General features: G+C 46.7%; 1 protein-coding gene and 1 pseudogene across 28 annotated transcripts in view; one reads left to right on the forward strand and one right to left on the reverse strand.

The window, feature by feature from the left end:
- The window catches only part of Map4k4 (mitogen-activated protein kinase kinase kinase kinase 4), a 144,624-nt gene that overhangs the window by 52,065 nt on the left and 70,293 nt on the right, over window positions 1-22,266 (reverse strand). For all 28 annotated transcript variants that reach the window (XM_051152725.1, XM_051152716.1, XM_051152718.1 and 25 more), the window contains exons 4-7: window positions 9,714-9,839; window positions 7,150-7,260; window positions 3,104-3,194; window positions 499-629 (exon numbers count right to left, since the gene is read on the reverse strand). In XM_051152725.1, the coding sequence (XP_051008682.1) occupies window positions 499-629; window positions 3,104-3,194; window positions 7,150-7,260; window positions 9,714-9,839 (459 nt within the window). The remainder of the gene's footprint in view (window positions 1-498; window positions 630-3,103; window positions 3,195-7,149; window positions 7,261-9,713; window positions 9,840-22,266) is intronic.
- Window positions 12,782-13,302, forward strand: LOC127195118 (adenylate kinase isoenzyme 6-like; annotated as a pseudogene).

Below are 22,266 nucleotides of genomic sequence, written 5' to 3' on the forward strand. Positions count from 1 at the left end.
TCACCACTAAAGCAAAAGTTTTGTTTACAAATAAAATAGTAACACCGTCAACCTGAATCAGACAATTAAATATGGGTTTTATGTCTGGATAAAAAAGTGCATTATGGCTTCAAGTCCCTAGGGGTCACTCTATAATCACTTCAAGTTATTTGTATAGCTAAGAGAAATTATAAAACTCTTTGCACAAGAATACTGTAAAATGTCAGTATCCTATCCCAATGTATTCCTCAAGCTAAAAAGGATGCTGGGAGAGGGGCACCTGCCTGGCCGTCCGTAAGCAATGCGTCCCTCACTGAGATCACAAGCACAGCAATGGACCAACAAGCGTCTTAGCACTTAGCACGGGCCTGGAAAACGTGCCCTCAAAACCAAGTCCGTGTACTTCTCACTGAAGCCCAGAAGGTGTAAGGGGTGTGCAATTCACAGGCAAGCCCCCGCCCCCCATCTTCTGCAATGCTAAGGACCCACAAATGGCCCTCAATAGCAGGTGCCTCTTACTCTGTAGTCGTACGTGGCGTCTGGGTTCTCATCACAGGCAATGACCTCAGGAGCCATCCAGTAGGGCGTGCCTATGAACGTATTCCTCCGTCCAACCGTCCTGTCCAGCTGAGCGCTTACACCAAAATCAACTAAGGAACAAAAAGTAAGAAAAGGCGGAGCACAATTAACAAAGAAAAACGTATGTGAGGAGGCGTCATAATGAATGCAAACAGCAGTGCTAACTGACCTGGTGGGCAGCACTGGAAAGGAGTGACTTCTAAGAGCAGGGACACACAACTGCTATGCAAGAAGAGCCTGTACCAGCCCAGAACTTACGAGGTCCTGGCCTCAATAACCAGGCACCAGCAAAGGGCCTAGTACAGAAACAATAATAACGTTTGAGCTTTAAGAAAACCTGTGTCAAAAAACAGGTGCAACTCCAGCCAGGCCAGCGAGCAGACCCTGGCATCAATAGTGGGGAGCCAAGGGGCCACCAGGCGCAGTGGTGGACTAGGCCAGGCGCGAGCTCAGGGTTCGCACTGTGATCTCAGGCAGAGTCACCGTGGAGAGGCCAGGGTACCACAAACTTATGGAGTTTGACAAGAAAGGAGGGAGGGGGATTGGAGGAGGGCCACAGAATGTCCAGGACTGGCACGAACCGAAGCAACCACAGCGTCTGCGGTTCCAGGACCAGCTCAGGGGTCCTGATGGTGGGCCCCAACTTCTGAGTCGGCAAGCAGATAGGCTGTACGAGAGCTTCGCCTAGGTGAGTCCTGTGAACACTGTCTTGGGCCCATCACTAGGGGCTTCAGGAGGAAGGAGCAGGCCTGGCTTTGTGGGGAAGAGCTGCCTGGAGAGGTCACGGCTTGCTTCCCCCTGGCTTCTGTGGTGTAGAGCCCTGGCCTGTCCAGCGGCTTGTGTCAGGCTTCATGTAACCCAGCAGCGTCCATTCTGACATGCTTGGCACACAGGACTGAGCCCCTGGGTGCCTGGGAGTCCAAGGGTACCCTAAGTGTCACATCCTGGCCCTGTCCAGGATGGTGGGAGACCTAAGTGCCATAGCTCATCCTCATGAGGCACCTCAAGTCCCAGGCCTCACCTGAGGTGGTCGCGGAGGGAAGTGTGGCCAGAGAGCACCTGTGGCTGCCAGCCCCTGAGTGCTGTGTGTGACTCACTAGAAATGACTCTCTCTACTCCTGACCTGCTAATGGGGTGATGGTTCCCACTGGGTCCATGAGGACTACGGAGTCTGGCCACACTGAGTGCACACCTGTGTCGTGGGCTAAGCGGTCCCTGCCTCTCCCAGAGGAGAGTAATACTGGCCATTGTACTCACTGGCCTGCTGAAGGCCAGCACAGGATCCCATCATGGTGCACAGTCTCTGCATCCCTGTGGCAAGTCTGTGCTTTCTGTGGCCTCAGCTGCTGCCAGGCTGTGGTGGTGGCAGACACCTTTAATCCCAGCACTTGGGAGGCAGAGACAAACAGATGAGAGCAGTGATCTGAACATTAAAAAGCAACTTCTATGGCTCAGACTTTCAAAAAAAAAGGGAGAATAGACTGTTAAGTGCATGAAGCAAAAGTAACATTAATAAAAGTTAATGCTGATTTTGTTTTGAAATGTAACAATATAAGCCGGGTGTGGTGGTGCAGACCTTTAATTCCAGCACTTGGGTTGTAGAGTCAGGTGGATCTTTGTGAGTTCAAGGCCAGCTTGGTCTACAAAGTTCAGGACAGCCAAGGCTACACAGAGAAACCTTGTCTCGAAAACGAACAAACAAAAAGTAACAACATAAAAATAAAGTTGGAACAAGTTCAGGAGCAGCTAGGGGAAATTAGAAAGCCCCCACAAAGTCAAGTCATCTATCTGTTGAGCACACACATGACTGAAGACGACGCACCAGGTGCTCGACAGACTGCACCAGCGACTACAGCAATCCTGGCTGCCGGCCTCCCAGGATATTCTGGCAAAGGGGAGTATTTTCTTTTTTTGAGAAATGTCGTATGATGTCAATAGAATTATAAATCATCAACCATACTATAAGCAGCACCATAAAAAGGAGGCAGGAGTCTAAGGCAGGTCAGAGGGCCACAGAAAGGCCCTGAAGAAAGGGGAAATTATAACTTGAAAATGAAGACAGGCACTCCCACTGGAGAACAGTATAAGCAAAGGTCTAAGAAGTAAAGGAAGTGCTGCTCCCATCAACATATCCAAGAAGCACCTTGATTTACTTTTATGAGCATTTTTATTCCTGCTCTTCCCTCTCCTTCTCCTCTCTCCCCCCGCCACGAGGCTGGCTTCAAGCTCACCATCTTTCTGTTTCAGGCTCCCAAGTACTAGAAACACACCACGCCAGGCACCAGTGAGGACAGTATTTAAGCAAGAGAGTAAAAAGGTCTGACTTCTAATGTTGGTACAGGGCTGGAAGCGTGCCCCAGTCACGGCCCCGGGGTTTGGGCCTCAGCGGTACCCCTTCCCCTAAGTTAATCAGAATGGAAAGTTTTTAAAAAGCTTTGTGTGGCTGTTCTATCCAGACAGAGTGGACTACAGAAGCACGGGGCGGGGGCGGGGGTTAGCACCAGAAGTACAGCAGATTGTGTGCGTGTGCGTGCCAGCCACCTACCAAGCTTCACCTCGGCGTTCTCAGTCAGCAGCACATTCTGGCCCTTGATGTCTCGGTGAATAACGTGGTGAATGTGGAGATGTGCCAGCCCCTGAAAAGACAAGCAGAGCGCACTTCAGTTCTCTGCCCCTGGACGTAGACAGCCAGGAGCACCCTTTATAATAAGGGGTACACGTGGCCAAGGTTTTGTAGATCCACATTTAGAACATAGAATTTGCCCTTGGTACATTCCCAGGAAGGCACTGCCAGCCCTGCCACACACACAGAAAGCAGCGGGCTGGGCTTTGCATCTGGTTTGAGCTGTGCCGATGATACAGATTTTGGGTTGCCATCTGGAGTTTTTCTGCTATAATTTGTGCTATTTATGTACAAGACAGTCTTTTCCCACAGCAAACGTCTATCTCTCAGTGGGTAACCCTGTGAACTTATGAAGCGAGACCCATCTCAGGGGACCAGTAAAGAGTTATACATGGGCTTAAAATCTGGCTCTTAAAATGCAGGCCTTTCTTCCCACTACACAGGAACATGTTCTGAAGTGCTGATATATCCCAGTTCTGTCCAAGTGTAAAATTATTGTGCCACTAGAGCAGCCTAGAGCAGGAACCAAATGCCTCGCTTCCCAAGGCAAACAAAGTCCTGGAATGTGCACTGTTGATGCCCTGTATTCAGAATGAGCCCAGCAGCATCTCCCAAGAGGTGATGGGAAAACGCACGCCACATCCAACCATGCTGTAAGGCAGCGGTGCACCACTGTATAGCTCACCAACCGTGCCGTAGGGCAGCAGTGCACCACTGTATAGCTCACCAACCGTGCCGTAGGGCAGTAGTGCACCACTGTATAGCTCTTTTACTTTTCTCTTCCTGACCTGAGGAGCTACAACCCAGAATTTGTGTCATTAAGACAGAGCAACCTATTTATTCTGAAATATGTCAGCACTAAAAAGGTAGGTTACTTGTAAGGGGGTTGAATTTTCTATTTTAAAAGAGTAAGAGGGGGAGGGGTACTGTGATGGTGGAGGCAGGCAGAGTCTTTACTGTGAGTGAGTGTGTGTGTGTGTACACACACACATGCTGTGGTAGTAGAGGCAGGCAGAGTCTTTACTGTAAGAGTGTGTGTGTGTGTGTGTGTGTGTGTGTGTGTGTGTGTGTGTGTGTGTACACACGCATGCTGTGGTAGTGGAGACAGGCAGAGTCTGTACTGTGTGTGCTGTGGTGGCGGAGGCAGGCAGTCTTTACTGTGCAGCCCAGCCTGGCTTTAACCCTGCTTCAGCTTCCAGAGTGCTGGGATCCTGGGCCTGCACTCTCAAGCCTACTTTGTATGCATTAATGGCAACGGCTCTAGATCACTACTGTTCAAGCACGGCCTGTGTGATGCTCATCTACCCTTCATCATGCAAGTGTAGTGCTGTGACACAAGGCATAATGAGGAACAGCCCAGACAGACAGCACGTCAGTGCCCTGCTCGGAAGGCCCGCTCCTGCTCAGCACGCTGTGACACTGCACGAGCAAATGAGGCGACTTCGTTCTTTTGGGTTTCTACTTCTACTGCTTCAGCTCACTTGCTTTCTAACTTGTAGGAACTTCCTTCTTGCTCTGCAGCATCTTCCTACAAACGTGAGCAGCACAGTCTTCTCCCACAGTGACGGCTCCTGCACAGCGCTGCACCCTCCACAGCGAGGGTGGGAGACTGTGCCCGTTACCCATACTGTGTAAGGACGACTGCTGCTTCCACTCAGCAAACAGTTCCTAATACAGCTGTCCTGAAGCATAATCATTCAGACCAAACAAAGACAAAAATGGATACATTCCCCTCTTACGCAGCAACTACCCTGGGATCCAAGCCTGACCTGAGGCCACAGTTGTCCCTCCTTGGTAAAGATGCCAAGTCCATCTCTACTCAGACTGTTACATTAACCGGATCCGTGTTTCCGAACTAGGAAACTGTTGTCTTCTAAGTCTGTCATATTTGACTACATGTGACAACAAAGCAGTGAGACTGTCCCTCAACGATGGTGATGCAGTGTCCTAAGTTCTCACCTGCCGTATGGAATACTGCCTTCAACCCAAATGAGAAAATTGTGGCTTAGAATGTGAGCAAGGAAATAGGCAGAGAAGGACAGAGTGCTTTGCTGGTAAACCTCAGCGTTTCAGTAGGCTAGCCCAAAAGAGAACTTCTGACAGCACTCTGAGGACCCTTGCCTGGTCTAGTCTTCTCTAATACCCAGAGTATGAGAGGAAGGCTTTCCATCTGGAAACCAGCTATCTGCAACAATATCCGAGAGCCCGGATGACTCGGTGGGGCGCCTTCTACACAAGACCTCACCTCCACTTTGCCTCCGCTTCCTCCGTCAGCAACAACACATAGTAACTCCTTAAGCAACCACCAGCATATAATTTGGCCATTTCTTTGTTTTGAACTAACACTCCAGGATAAAATTTTCTACTGTAGATGGCTCACAGGTGGAGAAGCTTCTTGTTAAAGATGCTCACTAGGAGACAATCTGCAGCATTTCCAGAGGATCTCGTGTGCCACCACAGGGACCAGAGCTATGAGCAGCTGGGCTTCTCTTTAGTGCTCTTGAGGTCAAAGGTGACAAAATGCTAAAATAAACACATTGTACTTGGTAGGAAAACTGTTTCTCCCAGGTGTATAGAAACAGGCAAGTCACCTTAGATGTTTGAGATATACTCTGTGCCTAGGGTATTATACTAAAAGCACCGATTTCTCTACTTGAGAAATCGTGTATCTGCCAGGCTGGCGTGGTGCTCTACCCCTGAAACTGCAGCACACAGGAAGTGAAAGCCCACAATCTAAAGCTACTACATGCAGAACAGAGAACAGTGTCAGTCAAGCTTCTCGAACCTCTGCCAGCTGCAGAGGGCCAGCCTGTCTGCTGCTGTGCCCTGCCTGTCATCGATGAGCTCTCACAGCAGCAGCTGCTCCCTGCTCGGCGCAGCTCTCTGGGAGATCCGTACAGGGCAGGCGCCAGATACTCAATCACGGCACGCGTGAGCACCTACAAAGGATGGCTCTCCTGCCATCAGACTCCCTACCTCACACTGGTCTTTTTAAGAACTCGCTTTTGAAGGTTCCATACAATATGAGCAAAGAGAAAGTAAAACATTTCTCTAGGAAGTCTACTGGAAAGCTTTTAAACTTGTAGTCTTCCATGAATTTTAAATATAAAAAGTAAATTTAGTTACAATTTTAAAAATGACTAGCTTGTTACCAAACTCTGATTAGTAGGGAAATAAATAAATCTCAGTTTAGGTCCAGAGTCTTTATTTTTAAGATGTGGAGGGATAAGTAATACAGCCAAGTAATTTAAGTATGCAGTTTAGGAATGAAGGAAAATAAAAGCTATGGTGGTGGGGTGCAAGAGGTCCTTTAGCAACTCACACAAAGCTTTCAAATACGAAGCCCTAAAAACCTCATATGACTAAAAACCCAGCAATGTGTAGAACCTGCTCTGAGCTCATTAGGCAGCTTTGCAATTGGCTGTAAATAACATTAAGCATTAGGGCTGGACTTCATAAATATTCTAAGAGATTCTGACAGCCAATGCCAAGGTCTGTGGAAGACTTGGAAAGCAGCCCCCGGTACTGTTGGTACTGATCTCCGGCTTCTCCTGAGCTGCCTACAGACACAGCATGCAGGTCACTTCTCACCTCTGTCACTGCATGTCCTTTAAATGGCAAAGGGAAGGTGCTGCTGGGTACCTGGTAATGACCACAACTCGGAGAACCTCAGCGGCCATGGGGCATGCCTGAGACAGGTTCCAAGGGGGCTGGTATATTCTACACACAGACTTTGTTTCAATGTTTTCCATCTACACCCAACTACCAAGCTCTTGGGTCTTCACAGAGCTGAGTATCAAACCGTGATGCAGAACAAACTAGTAACGAGGCACAAGGAATGCTTGGCTCTCAAAAGACAACTGTCTCTGTATGTCGAGCTAATGCAAAGACACGCTCAGGACTCGCTTGCAAGCGGGAGCCAAATCAGAAGGGGACACTGAAGGGACACTCGGTCCTGCTTGCCTTACCCTGAGGATTTCTCTGGAGATGTAAGCAATCCAGTCTTCTTTGAGTGTGTTTCCTTTGGTGTTCTTCACAAGGTCTGTGATGGACCCAGCCCCACAAAACTCCATAACAAGCTACAGGACAGACAAGACATGTTGTAACAACCAGATCCAAGTTAGAACACACAGGCCTGTCGCCCACTTCCCTCCACACCCAGGCACATGCAAGATCATGTCGGAAGCATCCAAGAGTGGTCGCGCAGCTCGGGAGACCGAGCGTGCCCTCCTTCTAAGGGAGATCACTTTACTGGTCATTGCTCCCAAGTTATCCGGGATCTGTATTCCAGAAGCTCTTTCCTGAGATGTGTTGTTCTTATACACTATGGTCTTCAGATATTTTGTAATATTTCTTATTAACTGAGTTTAAATCAAAAGGCAAATGGTACTTTCATGCCAATACAGTTTTGAAAATGTATTATCTGCAATATCTAAATATAATAACTACACTTGTAAACTGGATTTAGGCAACAGAAATAAGAGTAACTGTTTCGCTTCTATTTCCTGACCTTTCCCTTCCCTCTCTTCCTCTTTCTCCTCTCCCTCTCTCTGGTTTATATGTCTGTGTGTTTCGCTTTGAAAGACAATGACGCCCACAGGCTCCTCGTCTGAGCACACGGTTCCCAGCTGGTGGTGCTGTATAAGAGGTTCTGTGAGGGTGAGGAAGTGCAGTCTTGCTAGAGGGCAGGCTGGTGGCAGACTTTAGGTTTTATAGCCTGGCCCTACTTCCTGTCTGCTCCCTGTGAGGGGATGTGAGGTGCAGCCTTCCGCTCCTGCCTGCCCTGACTTCCCACCGTGACGACCGCGGACTCAGCAGAGTAAACCCCTTCTCCTCTAAGTCACTTCCGTTAAACAGTAACAGAACCCAAAGGAATACAGTGCGTGCTCTAAGACTGAGCCCAGGCACGTCTCAACCTACGTTTTAGTTATCTGAGAGAGCGTATGCACGCATACATGTACGTGGAGAACAAAGGACCTCCTCAGGTCTTGTTCCTCAGATAAAGTCTCCATCTTGCTTTCTCTTTTCTTTGGGGGGAGGGGAGGCACACAGTGTATAATTGTGTGTCAGTAAGGAACTCTAGGACCCACAAGTGTAAAAAGTCACACAGCATTTGTCTTTCTGAATCCGGCCTATCTCCAGTTGCATCTACTTCTCAGCAAATGGCATGATGCCATTCTTTATGGCTGTGCAGAATTCTAGGCTGTATATATAAATGTGTTTCTCTTCTATTCATCTGCTGGTGGGCATGCAGTCTGGCTGCATAATGTGGCTAGTGTGACCGGCACTACACACAGGGGTGTGGGTGTGTGTGTGTGTGTGTGTGTGTGTGTGTGTGTGTGTGTGTGTGTGTGTAGCTCCCCTGATCCGTCCCAGTGGAGTCGCTTGGGGCTTCCTCAAAGCAAGACAACTGGACAATGTGCTACTGCTACTTTTAGCTTTTGTGAGGAATTTCTACAGCGGCCCACAGTGTGTATGAGTCCTCGTCCCCACACTGTCACAGGAGTTTGTGACAGCTTCTGGTGATGGCTAAGGATGCTGAGCACATATTTGCTGGCGATATGCAATCCATTTGAGGATGTCTACTCATTATTCCATCTATAGATTGGGTTGTCTGGTTTTTTATTTTTTAATTATTTCTTAAAATATATTCTGTCAGATTTCCTCCCACTCTGTAGGCTAGCTTCTTCGTGTTTCATTTGTTGTGTAGATATGCTTATTGCCAAGTGTTGGTACTATTTCCTGAACCACTGTGGTCCTTCCCAGAAAGCCCTCACCTGTCTTCATCTTGAAGTGTCTCCCCTATACTGCCCTCTAACGGCTTCAGAGCTTCAGATCACACTAAGACCTTTGACCCCTTTTGTACATTATGAGAGGTTGCATCTAGCTCCATTCTTCTGAGTTCCCAAGACTCATCTGCCACAGAAGCTGTGCTCCACCGTAAGCTCATGCCTGTTTGTCACAAGCAGGTAGCTCTGGTTGCACAGACTGGCTTGAGTCCTTGATTCTGCCCTTTTGGTCCCTCTTTCACGTCAGTCCCAGGCTGCTAGCATTTTCCACATTACCCTTTTAAAAGTAACTAGAAAAAAACTATCAGTCTATATTTTTTACCTTATAAATTCAACACCTTTAGTTTAACTCAAAGGACAGTCTCTCAGTCACCTTTCTGACTATAAATGGCTTTTTTGTTTTTGTTTTTAAAGGTTGAAATGTGTCAGTTCAAGAAATTTCCATGGAATTTACTGTTTATAATAAACTGCTCTCATTAACGTTACTAATGAATGACTGACAACGCTGACTTTTCTTTACGTCTCTTCCTTCACCTTAGTGTGAAAGAGAAAGAGGAATTTATTGAGCTTTCTATCAAAGCGTTTCCTTTGACGCGGCCTCACATTCCTGATCTCTTTCAGGGACGCTCCTGGCCCTTTGCGTTTGCTCCTTTGTTGCTCCATGTTCCCTGTGAGCTCCTTGAGTCCCTTACGTAATAACCGCAGCCAGCAAGTACAGCCGAGGTGTGCAGACATCTACCTACCCAGAGTTGGTCATCGTGTCCTGGAGGGCTCTTTTTAATGAAAGCACCATAGTATGTTGCAATATTTCTATGATGGGAATATTTCTTCAGCATATTTATCTCCAGTTTGATTTCTTCCTCTTCATCCTTAAAAAAACAAACAAAAAAAAAATATGTGGCTTGTGAATTATTTTCACCTTTCTGAAGGTGACAAGAAAAATGAGGTAACAAAGTGTGATAAACAGCAGGACTGACAGGCAGAGCTGCAGTCTGCTCCTCCACTACCTGTAACCTCGGGCATCTACTGACTTCTCTGGGTGGCAGTTTGCTTAAGTGAAACAACACCACACATAAAAAGGTAATTTGACTAATACTATTTCAATTAAACATTTTTAAAAATCCATCTCCTCCTTAGGAAACATTCGTGAATACATTTACGAGAAGAAAAGTTTTGCAAGGTATTGGACAGGTGACTTCAGGGGGCCGTGTACAAGGTTCCGCTCAGGTGAGGCAGCCGCCATATAAGGGTGGATACAGACTCCTTTCTTCCTTGTGCTGCCGTCACAGTAAATTAAGTTGAGCAGAAGAAGAACAGAGAGCCCTTGTGAGAAGGTGAAAACAGGAAGATGTAGGAGGCCTAAGATGTGCAGGCACAAAGCCTAAGCTGTCCTCTGAGTGGCCAGGGATGCTCAGCGCAGTCTGCCTCCCTCCCACACACTCGGGGAAGAAGCTGCACCAGTCACCACGGGCACTTCACTCTGTTGCCGGCTGCACACACCTATGAGCCTCCCTCCTGTGAGAGGGCAAGTTAAGGAAGACCTCTAAGCACCCTCCAAAGGAGAGAAAAGTCAGATTTAAAGTGAGAAAAAGAATGGGTGGGGGTGGTGGCACAGGAACAGCCTTGGGGAAAGAAAGAACAACACAACCCTGACGATCAAACCTCGACCCCTTATGCACGCAGTCCATCCCCGCAACCCCCTTAGACGTCTGCATGGATCTCTTTCCTGGACGTCTTGGGATTTCTGAGTAATATGCAGGTGTGTACACATGCATGTGTAGTGAGGCGCAAGTGGGGTGTGTGTGGGTGTGTGTGTGTGTGTGTGTGTGTGTGTGTGTGTGTGTGTGTGTGTGTGTAAGGCACAACATCTGAAATCAATTGCTTTAAGGATACATTTACAGAAGGTGCCTTAAAGCCTTAAAGAAGAAAAACAGTGTATTTTAAGATAATCAATTAGATATCAAAGACCAAAGAAAATGGAAAAACAAAAAACATTAAATACAATTTCAGTTGTACATTTTGCCTTAGAAACCAAAGGCCTAAGAAGGCATGCAGCTGCCTTACAGCCATGCTTCTAAGGACAGGAGCTCTTCCCCTTGGTGTCACTACCAACAAAGACAGGCTCCAGACACAGATACTGAAATGTTACAGCATGTTCTGCAAATACAACTGTCTTATAATTTCCACAGGAGATGACTGCCAACACAGCAGAGTCACAGGGCAAATACGGACTTTATAAGGACTCTCCTCAGAGCCCTGTAGAGAGAAAAGTCAAACCAAATGCAAGTGACTCCGGCACGGCCAACTTCAAAGTAGTAATGAAAACTGGGATAATAATTATGGTTATGGCACTATCTTAATTCAACACCAAGCTAGCATTTAACTTGCCTGATATAGAAAAGTGCCTCTATTTGAATCTTCTCCTCCAAAGGAACTTTATACTAAAATACAGCAGAATGACAATTAACAAAACTGTGTCACAGAGAGGCCTTAACTATGGCCTTTATCTGTTCACACGCACTCATATGTACAGAATAAGGTAAGATAATATACCTGAGACACGAGAAGGTGGTCCCTTGTTGACAAGCAACACTTGAGGCCTGATTACAAGCTGCCTAATGCTGCTCCTAGAACAAGGCCAACAGCTAAACGCATGTTCCAAAGACCCAACTGCACCTTTTCCTTACATTCACTGTAGCTAGGCAATCACAACAAAAACTAAAAATAATTTTAAAATAAATAAGTAATAAACATACAGAGATTTGGAGTACTGAATAAAATAAAAAGAGTACACAGCCAGGCTTAATGGCACCTGCCTTTAATCAAGCACTAAGGAAGCATAGACAGGGACTGGAATCTCTGAGGTTAAGGCCAGTTTCGTTTACACACAGAGTTCCAGGCCAGCCAAGGACACACAGTGAGGCCTTGTTTTTAAAAAGAATACATGTACAAAACAAAAAGATTAATTTTAACAAGGCATAGAAAAGTTAAAATATGAACTGTCTAAAAGTTCCATCAGCCAGCCCCCTGCCCTGGTGTAGAGACATTCCTACCCATAGACCCCTACTCCTCACCTTCCTCCCCGCTCCATCCAGCTGTGTAACCCCCAGGTCACTGTCCTATCACACTGGACAAGAGGGTCAGCTTCTTAGCAGAGACTAAATGCTGTGAGAGTCTCTCATACGCAGCTCCCTGGGCAGTAATTAAGAATCAAAACAGCCTGACTAGCTGCAGTGTACTTTTTCCTTAACAAAGAAACTCTTCCAGGATCCATCCGGTCATCTCTTTAAGTCAAGAGCTTCCAAAGGTACTTTTGTACTTCCACAACCCAGTGACGAGAAAACCAGCGTATTCTCACGTTGTTAAAAGCTTAAATTCAGTACTGTTCACTGGTCTGAAAATACAATATGAACTGAGACATATGACCAGTAGGTTTTCATGACACTTGTTTCTGCTGATTCTAAACATCTCCAGACAGAGACACATTTTTGTCTTCTGTAACTATGCTGCACCCTCCTAAGACTCACACTGGAACACCTTCCGAATGGAGCTCCAAACTGGACGTGGTAGAGGAGGCCTGCAATCCCAGCATCTGGGAGGCTGAGGCAGTAGTCAATGCGAGAGGCTGTGGACTAGATAATTAGAGTAAATGAGACGCAAGACCTTAAGAACAACCAAATTTAACAGCAGCCTTTCCACATGACTGAAGCATCAGCCAGAGGTACAGTGATCGCATTCCTTTACTTGCCAAAATATGCCCTAGAGGTGTTAAGCAGTCAAGTCCTAAGAAACTCAACTACATGCTGGCTGCATGCGGAGGACTACGGAGCTTCTGAACATCCTGCTCAAGCATACCCCAGGGGTTGGAAAAACAACACTGGACAAGGACCTCGCATCACGACCATGACTGCAGAATGTTCATGTGGGTGATTTAGCTGGAGAAGGGCAGTTATATGGTGGCTATGAGGAAGAATATGGTTGTCCCCTTTTGATGAAGACACAGTTGGTGATGAGTTAGAGAGTAGGTGAGAGAAGGCCCATTACTGTTGCTCACCATGGTTGTGATTTCTCTCCGAAACGCTGGTTTCATATAGGTTGTGTGTTGAGAACAAATAACAGCATATTGTACAAATGACTTGAAACAAGGGGTTGCAATGAGAAGAAACTATAAGTGTGCATGAGATTTCTCAAGTTCTTCATGAAGAAGCCATAGCATCTTACAGAGCAGAAACTGTGCACCAGCTGTGCTGGAATGATCCAGAAGAGCTGGAGTGTAGTATCAACCACACCTCCAAATGGATTGGGCAACGTGGCAAAGATCGTAACTCTTAGAGACTGGGTGACCAGGCACCATCACAGGACACACCTCTACCCCAGATCTTAGGAGGAAGCAGCTGGTCTACATAGTGAGTTCTAGGCCAGCTAAGGCTGCATACTAAGATTCTGTGTCAAATAAATAAATAAATAAATAAATAAATAAATAAATAAATAAATAAATAAATACGGAGGATCAGCAGAAAAAAACTGTGCTGCAGTGCTAGCTGCTGCCTGGATTTCTTCTTTTCCATGAGAAAGCTGAAGCAATCTCAAATAGAAATAGAATTTATTAAGGGTTGAACCTGAAAATTGTCTTCAAATTCAACCGATAATAAATCTTAACGGTGGGTACATACCTTTTAGATTTAATCACTAAAATGTGGGTGATCTCTTAAAATAAAAATGGAAAACTAAAGATTAAAAAAAGGAAAGAAAAAAAATTCAGCAATAAAAAGTACTGAGAGGAAACCATGACCTCCTTTCCAAAGCCCTGGATATGATGATGTCATAGACACTCTGAACATTACTTCTGTTGTTTTTATGATTTTAAAACAGATGACTACTACACATAATAAAATAAAAAGGCATTTGGCACCACTTACTGTCATTTACTGTCTAAATATGCAGGCCTAGCCTTGGAGGAAAAGCATCAGAAAAATATAGAATTTGTCAAGGAGCTTTGAGCCAATTATAACTAGAATCATATGACTAAGACGGATTATACAATATTCTACACTGTCTACAGTTATAATGAACCTGGGTTTAAGTTCCAATTTCCCCTTGATCATCACTTTAAATTGTAGGGGTTGGAGAGAAAAGCCAGCACCCACACAGAGGATCACAACCATCTGAAACCCCAGTTCCAGGGGATCCAATGCCCTCTTCTGGCTCCTGGGGACCATACACAGACATGCATGCAGGCAAAACATCCATATACAGCAAACAAATAAATCTTTTTCTTAAAAAAAAAAAAAAAAAGTTTGGCAGTCTCATTTCAATAGTTAATAAACACCCACATACGACCACAGAAGTAAACACCTCATTCAAGTAGAAGATACAGCAGTAAACAGACACAGGGCTGGAATTTAAACAAATAAGTGAACTGAAAAGCTACACAGAGAGAGCCTATATATAGTATCCCATGTGTCTAGGCTTGAGTCCAACCTACTGTGCCCTTCATACAGCACTTCAGGGGAGGCAAGGTGAGCACAAATAGGGGGATCTGGAGGAGAAGTGGAGGTCTCTTGGAGCAAAAGGGAAGAAGGCTCTGTTCTGGCTTCCTCCAATGGCGAGGCAGCTGCTGACCCCCCTCTTTGTGAGTTAATGCAGCTGGTGCCAATTAGCATTTTGGCCTCTGGCCAACAGGAGCAACTCTCATAGAGAAGCTCTTTGTCTGGAGCTGGGTTCTGACAGTGGGTGAGCTTTCAGTTGGTTCCCTGGCTACCAGAGGATGGGGGCTGGGAGGAGCCAGCATCTGTCCAAATGAAAAGCACTGCCACTGCAGCATCCGAGCACACAGGGGGCATGCTGTTAGCTTGGCTGTTTGCTTTTAAATGCCTCCCTCCTTCAGAGTTCTGCTGTAAACAGGCTTGGTTCGCAGGGCCTTGAGTATGCTAGGTCAGTGCTCCACCGCTGAACTTAGCAGGCTTTTGGGGCTCCCCTTAAACCGTTGCTTTAACCCCTTACTGTCTAGGTTCTCTCTCAGACTTCAGAGACGCTAACTGGGACCCAAGAGGACTAGGAAATGCTCTGAGTTTATCATCCTACCACCTGGCTTCTTTACAAAGTTAATCATCACTTAGTGACCACTGAACAAATAAATGGGGGAAGAGAAGGAGCAACTGCCGGCCCTGGTGAGGCTGGAGAGAGGAGCTGATGAGGTGGGAGCCACAGTCTTTCTCACAGACTTCTGAGCTGAGATCTACAACTGAGAACACTCCTAAAAGAAGAGACTGCTTTATAAGAACAGTTAAAGCCAGCTGCTACTGAGCTCTTCCTTAGGGCTGCATCTGAAAGAAAACAAAACGATGCAACCCTGCAGAGTCCTGGTGGATCAAAACTTGGGCACCTTAGCCTGAGCCGGTGAAAGGTGGCAGAGACAGATGAAGCTTAACTTGGTTGTGATTCAAGCATAAAAAGTTACACAACTTCAATTCAACATTTCTACAAAATGTAAATGACAATAATTTTACAGATTCTAGAAGAGGATAAACTTTAGAATAAAATTAGGAGAATGGGGTCAGACCACAGGAATGACAATGTTCACAATTAACATCCTCCCCAAATCACTCGGCGCTATGGTGAAACTCATCGGCAAACTTACAACAGCCAAAGTGAAAACCACATATGCACAAAAGCTTGCTCAAGATGTACAAAGAAAAACATCCCCTTAAACACATCCAGTACTAATATTAGGGTCACCTCTTTTCTATGTAACGATCAGCGCACTTGTCAGGTAATGGCCATGGCCTTGAAGCTCTTCATTGCCAGCGGCACGCCTAGTCAGCACAGGCCTCAGAGAGCCTTCCAGACCTGCCTAATATACCCTGTCGCGTGCTGAGGTTTTTCTATCAGGCCTTATTGCTCACCTGGTAGCTTGCAATGACTTTTAAAAAGAAATATGTAACACCATTCACTTGGAATAAAGACACGCTTGAGGCTGCAACTAAGATATCAGCACAGCGGGCAAAACACTTTCCCTGGCTACACAGCACTCTCATTCCTGAAGGACCCCACATGGAAGGCTGCAGCTCCCGTGACTTGAGACCATGAAACCACAGACCAAAGCAGAAGTCTGCGATAAAGCCCCCAAACAGCACAGCAACAAACAACAAATGGTGGTTCTCAAGAAGCCCAGTAAGTCACGGGCTTTCCAGGCCCCCAAATTACTAGGTTGTTCCAAAGTTTCATGTCAACACCCGGAAATCACGGTCAGGCCTGGTTTTTAAGGCAAGGTGTGAGTGTTTTCAATGACACAACTTCAAATAGTCCATATTCGTTTCCAAAGCAAAATCCTCTACAAAAAGGTGATTACACCTGCACATTTTCTAAGTCCCTAACTTTTTAATTATGAGAAAAAGGACTCCAAAATCTAAAACTCAGAAGCTAGCTAAACAGTATGACCTTGACAACAAAATGTGCCCACGCACCAGGTAAGTGTGCACAGTTCAGACATCTATAAGCAGCGTCAAATAGCTCACAGAAGAAAGGCAAGGGTGGAGGGGGAATCCTAGTGAAGACAGTCTCCAGGTTAGCACCTTGTTTAAGCTCCCAATTCCCACACGGCTCTGCCTGAGTCTCCAACAGTGCTTTCTGGGAGTTCTTATGGTCTACCTCCCTGTGCGGACATCCTCTGTCTCCCATGCCTAACTTGGTAGGGTTATTGTCAAACCTGAAGAACCGCACAGTCTTGCTAGGATTGGCTACAAGCACTCCAGGCCTCAGGCTTGTTCCTTCTTGTCTGCTGTGACTACCTATCCAGACCGGAACCTCAGATCAGCAATTTCCAAACCTAAGTCCTTCCCAAAAGGAAGAAAGGAAGAGGCTTGTCGGCCCAGCTTTCCTCACCTGACTGCAGAGGCCCCTCGGCAGTTACAACTTCATGCCATGCACACATTCATTTATGCCAGTGGCAAAGTCCATGCAGTTCCTCATACCACACACAAGAAAGAAAAGACCCTGTACACTGAACGTGTGGCTCAAACAGATCCAAGGCAGGATTGGCAAAGGACAGCTCCGAAGGTGTGGTGAGCAGCACCTGTGTGCATCCGTCCCTGGCCAGCCCTTGACCTCAGGTGCACAGAGGCTCCTGCTTTCTTACTTGGCACGCTCAGACAAAGGCCCCACTCTGAAATGCACCTTCAATTAAACAGAATAAAGGGACTTCTGCCCCTACCTACACAACTACAATTAGACAGATGCTGAAGGGGTTAAGGCATCAGGCAACGATGGTCAACGGTTCCTGCCTTCAGAGTCTGGACTGTAACCAAGGGCAGGGGATTCAAACGGAGAGGGGGAGCAGCCTGTAAGTCTGGAGAATCCACAGCAGCCTTGTGAACAGGAGGCCAGAGAAGAGAGGACTGCATGGACGTGAGACCTGAGCACAACATGGGACCCTTTCTGGGGTGCACTGGAGCACCAGCTCCCCATCAATAACGCACCTGGAGTCAGGGGACAACCTTAGTCCTCCCCAGGCTCCTAGGAACAGAAACCAGCACTCACTGCCGTAAGCCCAGCTGGAAAACATCATTTCAGAGGGCTTCATAGGCCATGGTCAGCAAGTAGATGAGATCCAACCCCAGTAGCTACGGTAACTAACTGCACCACTCCAAAACATCAAGACTATTATAAAAGGATAAAACATTGTGAAGTGGGGGCTGGAGAGATGGCTCAGAGGTTAAGAGCACTGTCTGATTTCTCTCTATAGGTAGGGTGTGTGTGTGTGTGTGTGTGTGTGTGTGTGTGTGTGTGTGTGTAAGTAAAAATATGTAAATACATGTTCACTAGCCCTCACAGCACCTGCTCCATTGAGCATTATCCACTGCATACAACAATGATACTTTTGCTCTAAAATTAACACAAACCAGTCTCTCATACTCAGCTGCTTTACATACAAGATGGGGAATCCATTCCTAGCAGGTGAAGCCACCCACAGTGGTAAATAAAAAACTAGGTTATCATGAAAGTATACTCACAGCACATAGTGCAAAGTGAGTGTGTGCTGCAGTTTGAAGAAAGTGAACGACAACTATCTTTAGCTTTAGGAAGTATTCCTACAGCAGTCTTTAACAGTAAACAAACCCTGGTGAAAGAAGACACAGAGCCTGGCATCGCCTTCCTGCTACCAGCAGTGGGCAAACAGGAAATCTAGAACAGCTCATCAGCTCCCCATTGTGATGAAGCAAGAGGACAGAGCAAGGATGTCACAGGCCAAAATAGCCAATGGCGGTGTGATGTGACCTGCCTTCGACCCAGCGGCCAGTCACGCTAAATCTCTTGCCAACAATGAATAACAAGTTGAGTCCTAATAGACAGGACTAACTAGATGTGCTGTTACCTCCATCCACACAATGACACAAAAACCTGTAGGTGTTCCTGCCTAGAAAAACAGGAAAAATGACTCTAACCTGCAGACACCGAAACACCAGTAAAGAAAGCTAACTAACTCTAGTTAGCCACTGTTGATGCTGAAGCTGCCCGACAGTGTTATAGGAGGGAGCAGCACTGTGAGGCTCTCCTGCTACCCATCCCCCACTGCATCGCAGGGTGTGCTCTGATGCACTGCGCATCCCTGTTGATGCTGAGCACTGTGTGTATCTTACCAGAAAACAGCTGTTCTTTCCATGTAATTTTAAAAGACATATAAGACAACAGTTAAGATGGGAGATTTTGCTGGATAGAAAAATAAATTTTTATAGGATTAGCATGATCCAATTCAAAAGGGTAAACAAGGTAAAACTTCTTTAGTTTTGAACACCAAGGTTAGTGCTACCTTAGGTCCACTGCCTTAACCACTCACGACTCCATCCAGCACAGGAGGAAGGCTGCATACCAAATGTATGAAGTAAAGGGGAAAGAGGACTTGTACTTTAGATGATTAGAAAGGCAGGTGATTAGAACGCTGTTTGACTATGAATCACAGTACAGAACTCCAGCACAGCAGCCACATGCTCATCTCACTCTGGGCTAACAGCCGCTCACTAACTTGAGCCGGCTCTTCAGTCCCTTCTTTCCCTCTCTACTCTAGACTGGTGGGTACATTGCAAGTAAGTCAACAGAGAAGAGGGAGGCAGCAGAATTCTCTGGAAAAGAGGTCTGGGAGAAGGCCTTCAGAACACAGCTGCTCAGGCCACAGCAGACAGCAATGCCACTCCCTACTAACAATACAGCCATCTCTCCCCAGGGACCAGCATCTCTTGGCACTCTGCATGACCATAAAGCAACACACATGGTAAGAGCTTGTCTGAAGTCTCCTGGGGCTAGCCAAGCAAGAACAATTGTTTTAAAACTGGAACTCTCAAAGGAGACAAGAAACAGAACACACTTGTAAAAAAGAGGACCACCTACTATCCTATGCTACATTCAAAATAGTGGAACAACACACGCACGGGGGAGGGGGGGAGGGAGAGAGAAGGAGGGGGAGAGAGAGACAGACAGACAGACAGAGACACAGAGACACAGAGACTCTCAGATGACATTTCCTCCTCAACAGTACACACTGGTTTGTAGAGCAAACCTTCAATGACTACCCCGTGAAAACCCTGGGAGATCTTAAACTCCTAAGTAGGAAGGGTATTGTCTCCCTGAAACCTGGCCAGCTCATCCTCCTCCAACCAGCCATAAAAGTGAAGTCTAGGAAGAAGAGTCACATCATGACTTTCCTTGTCAGCCTTCCAAGAGCAGGCAACAAAACAGAAAAACAGTGAAAACAACCCACAGGAAGCCGCCGGCCAGCACAGCCACATTCACACTCAAGCCTACACCAAGTAGTCTATTAGTAAGACAAAGCAAACCTGTACAGAACTGAGACACATGACCTCCATACTACACTTTGAGCTAAAATACGACACTGAGGATGTGGCTTCTGTCACAGAATGGCTGGGCCCATCAGTCTCACTGACTAAAACTAGACACAGAAGGGGAAAATGCAGCTGATCACTCACAGATCTCTAAGGCTTATAACCAAGAAAACATCTGAGGCAGAGTAGAATGAATGAGGGCTTTTTCAGCTACTATAAAACTATCAAGGAACAGCAAGACATCTCACCTAATCCAGTGCAGGAACCAGTGAGATAAATGCTAACTAAGGGAACATGTAAGTTCTAACATACAAAAATAATATAAACAAATGTGCAGTGTATAATTTTAGAACATATCATCTACCAAAGGGAAAAAAAAAACCCACAGTGATATAGATGGGAAATTTTCTAAAGATCCTTTTTTAGAATGCACAGGGGCTACTAAGAACAAACATGTGTCTGACAGGGCAGTTTCAGAAGTTTAATTCAAGCCAAGTTTACCCTGATGGTCTAACTGAAGCTGTCTCTGTTCTTGGTATGTTAAGAGTGCAGGAAGTCGCACAGCCAGAGTCAGCATGTGCCGTACAGACACGCCACCCAACCAGGGGCACGTCAGCAATTCACTGAGGTCTTCAGGCTATACGGAAAACTCAAGACTCAGCCTGGGCTTTTGAATGTGTCTTCCATGTCAGTGAAGTAGCCTTGCATTATTATTAATTTCCACAGAGCTGCAAGAGCAAACCACATTCTAAACCAAATCATTTCAGTGCCGATGATGCCAAGCACACTGCACTCATTGGTCACATACAACATGTCACAGTCAGGCTTAGTGAAGGGCCAGGCAGCCTCATCTTCCTTTCCTGTGAATGAAGGGACAAGTGCTAAACCTGGTCTGCATCTGGGCTCAGCTCAGGCATCAGGAGAATCCTGGAGTCATGGGCTATGCATTGATGTTAAGAAAAACAACAAAGGCAGTGCCGGTCTGTGAGGCTCAGCACAGACAGCGGGGATGGGGACTCACCTCTGAAGACTCTGTGTCCCAACCACAAGAACAACTACAGGTAAGAAGTAAACACTGCTGGTAACAAGATGAAATTAGCTGACACTGACCTGTAGACCACAGCCTAGAGTTGTACAGACAGAAGTTGCATGTATGGACAGACCAGGCACGCTACTGATAAGCGTGTGATAGGAGCTCGCTCGGAGATGGTAACTGAAGAGTTACAGGAAACACATACTCGAGGTGAGGCAAAGAGAAGGAATTTACCTCCTAGAATGGCCAGGTGGGAGTCCCTGGAGTGACTGGCTGCAGTAAGAAGCTAAGCAAGCGAGGGACAGCAAACCCTAAGAGAACTTTACTTCCCACTCCAAGTCTCCAGGCAAGTGCATGGCCTGAACACTAAGGCTTCCCTGTGTATGTACACACAGATCTGGGAGGAGCTGGGGGAAGGCAAAGAATGTGCAAAGCATATTTTATGAAAAAAATAAGTAAAAGTACTTTTAAGATCTGTTGGAGAACTTCCCATTGGTTTCCCCTTCTTCCTAAACAACTGACGAAAACCCACCACAGCTTTGTTGAGCTCTGTCCAGAACCTGCAGTAAGAGTTCACCAGGCACTGTCAAATGGGAAACAGCTACAAAGATGACAGGCGGCCTTTTGATATAAACATCTTCACTCACTCGCCAAAGAAACAGTCACTAGAGGATCTCATGGGTCTCAGAAAAACGGCCATCCCCAGGGAATCATCCTGACAAGCTGCCACCCTCACTCCTGCTCCCTGAGGTACAACAAAAGGTCACAGACCAAAAGCAACTTCCTTCTCCATGCTCTGGGAGAGATGGAGATGGGACCAGGATGCAGCACGCAGAGTGGGAAGGCTGGGTCAAAGAACTCAAGGTGGCCTGGAATTTTGTTCAGCATTAGCTCCCCTTGCAGCATCTTGAGTCCTCTCCACCCTGCTCAGAAAGGGAGGAGAAGACAAGCTGGCAGCTCACAGGGTCAGTGGAAAAGCTACCCAGCCTCCCCCAGAGGAGGGAGGGGCCAGCAGTGCAGAGGGAGGAGCCAGCAATGCAGAGGGAGGGGCCAGCAGTGAGAAGGGAGGGGCCAGCAATGCAGAGGGAGGGGCCAGCAGTGCAGAGGGAGGGGCGACCAGTGCAGAGGGAGGGGCCAGCAGTGAGAAGGGAGGGGCCAGCAGTGGGAGAGGAGCCAGCAGTGTGGAGGGTGGCTCAGACCGAAGAACACGGTGTGGAATTGTTGCTGCAGAACTGGACTAAATAGAGGCTGCTTGTACTATCAGCCTCAAACTAAAACTCAGGGCCTGATCTCTAGGAAGCTTCGCTGGTAGCTGAAAATCCCCTTGTTCTTGGAAGAAGTACGTGTGTCTGGCCTGCGCGGCTCCTCAGGCCATGGCTAGGGGAGGTCTCCGCCTAGCCTCCCTTAGACTCACTGGCGAATCTCCCC

Source organism: Acomys russatus, chromosome 11 (genome assembly GCF_903995435.1).
Source record: "Acomys russatus chromosome 11, mAcoRus1.1, whole genome shotgun sequence".
Classification (NCBI taxonomy): domain Eukaryota; kingdom Metazoa; phylum Chordata; class Mammalia; order Rodentia; family Muridae; genus Acomys; species Acomys russatus.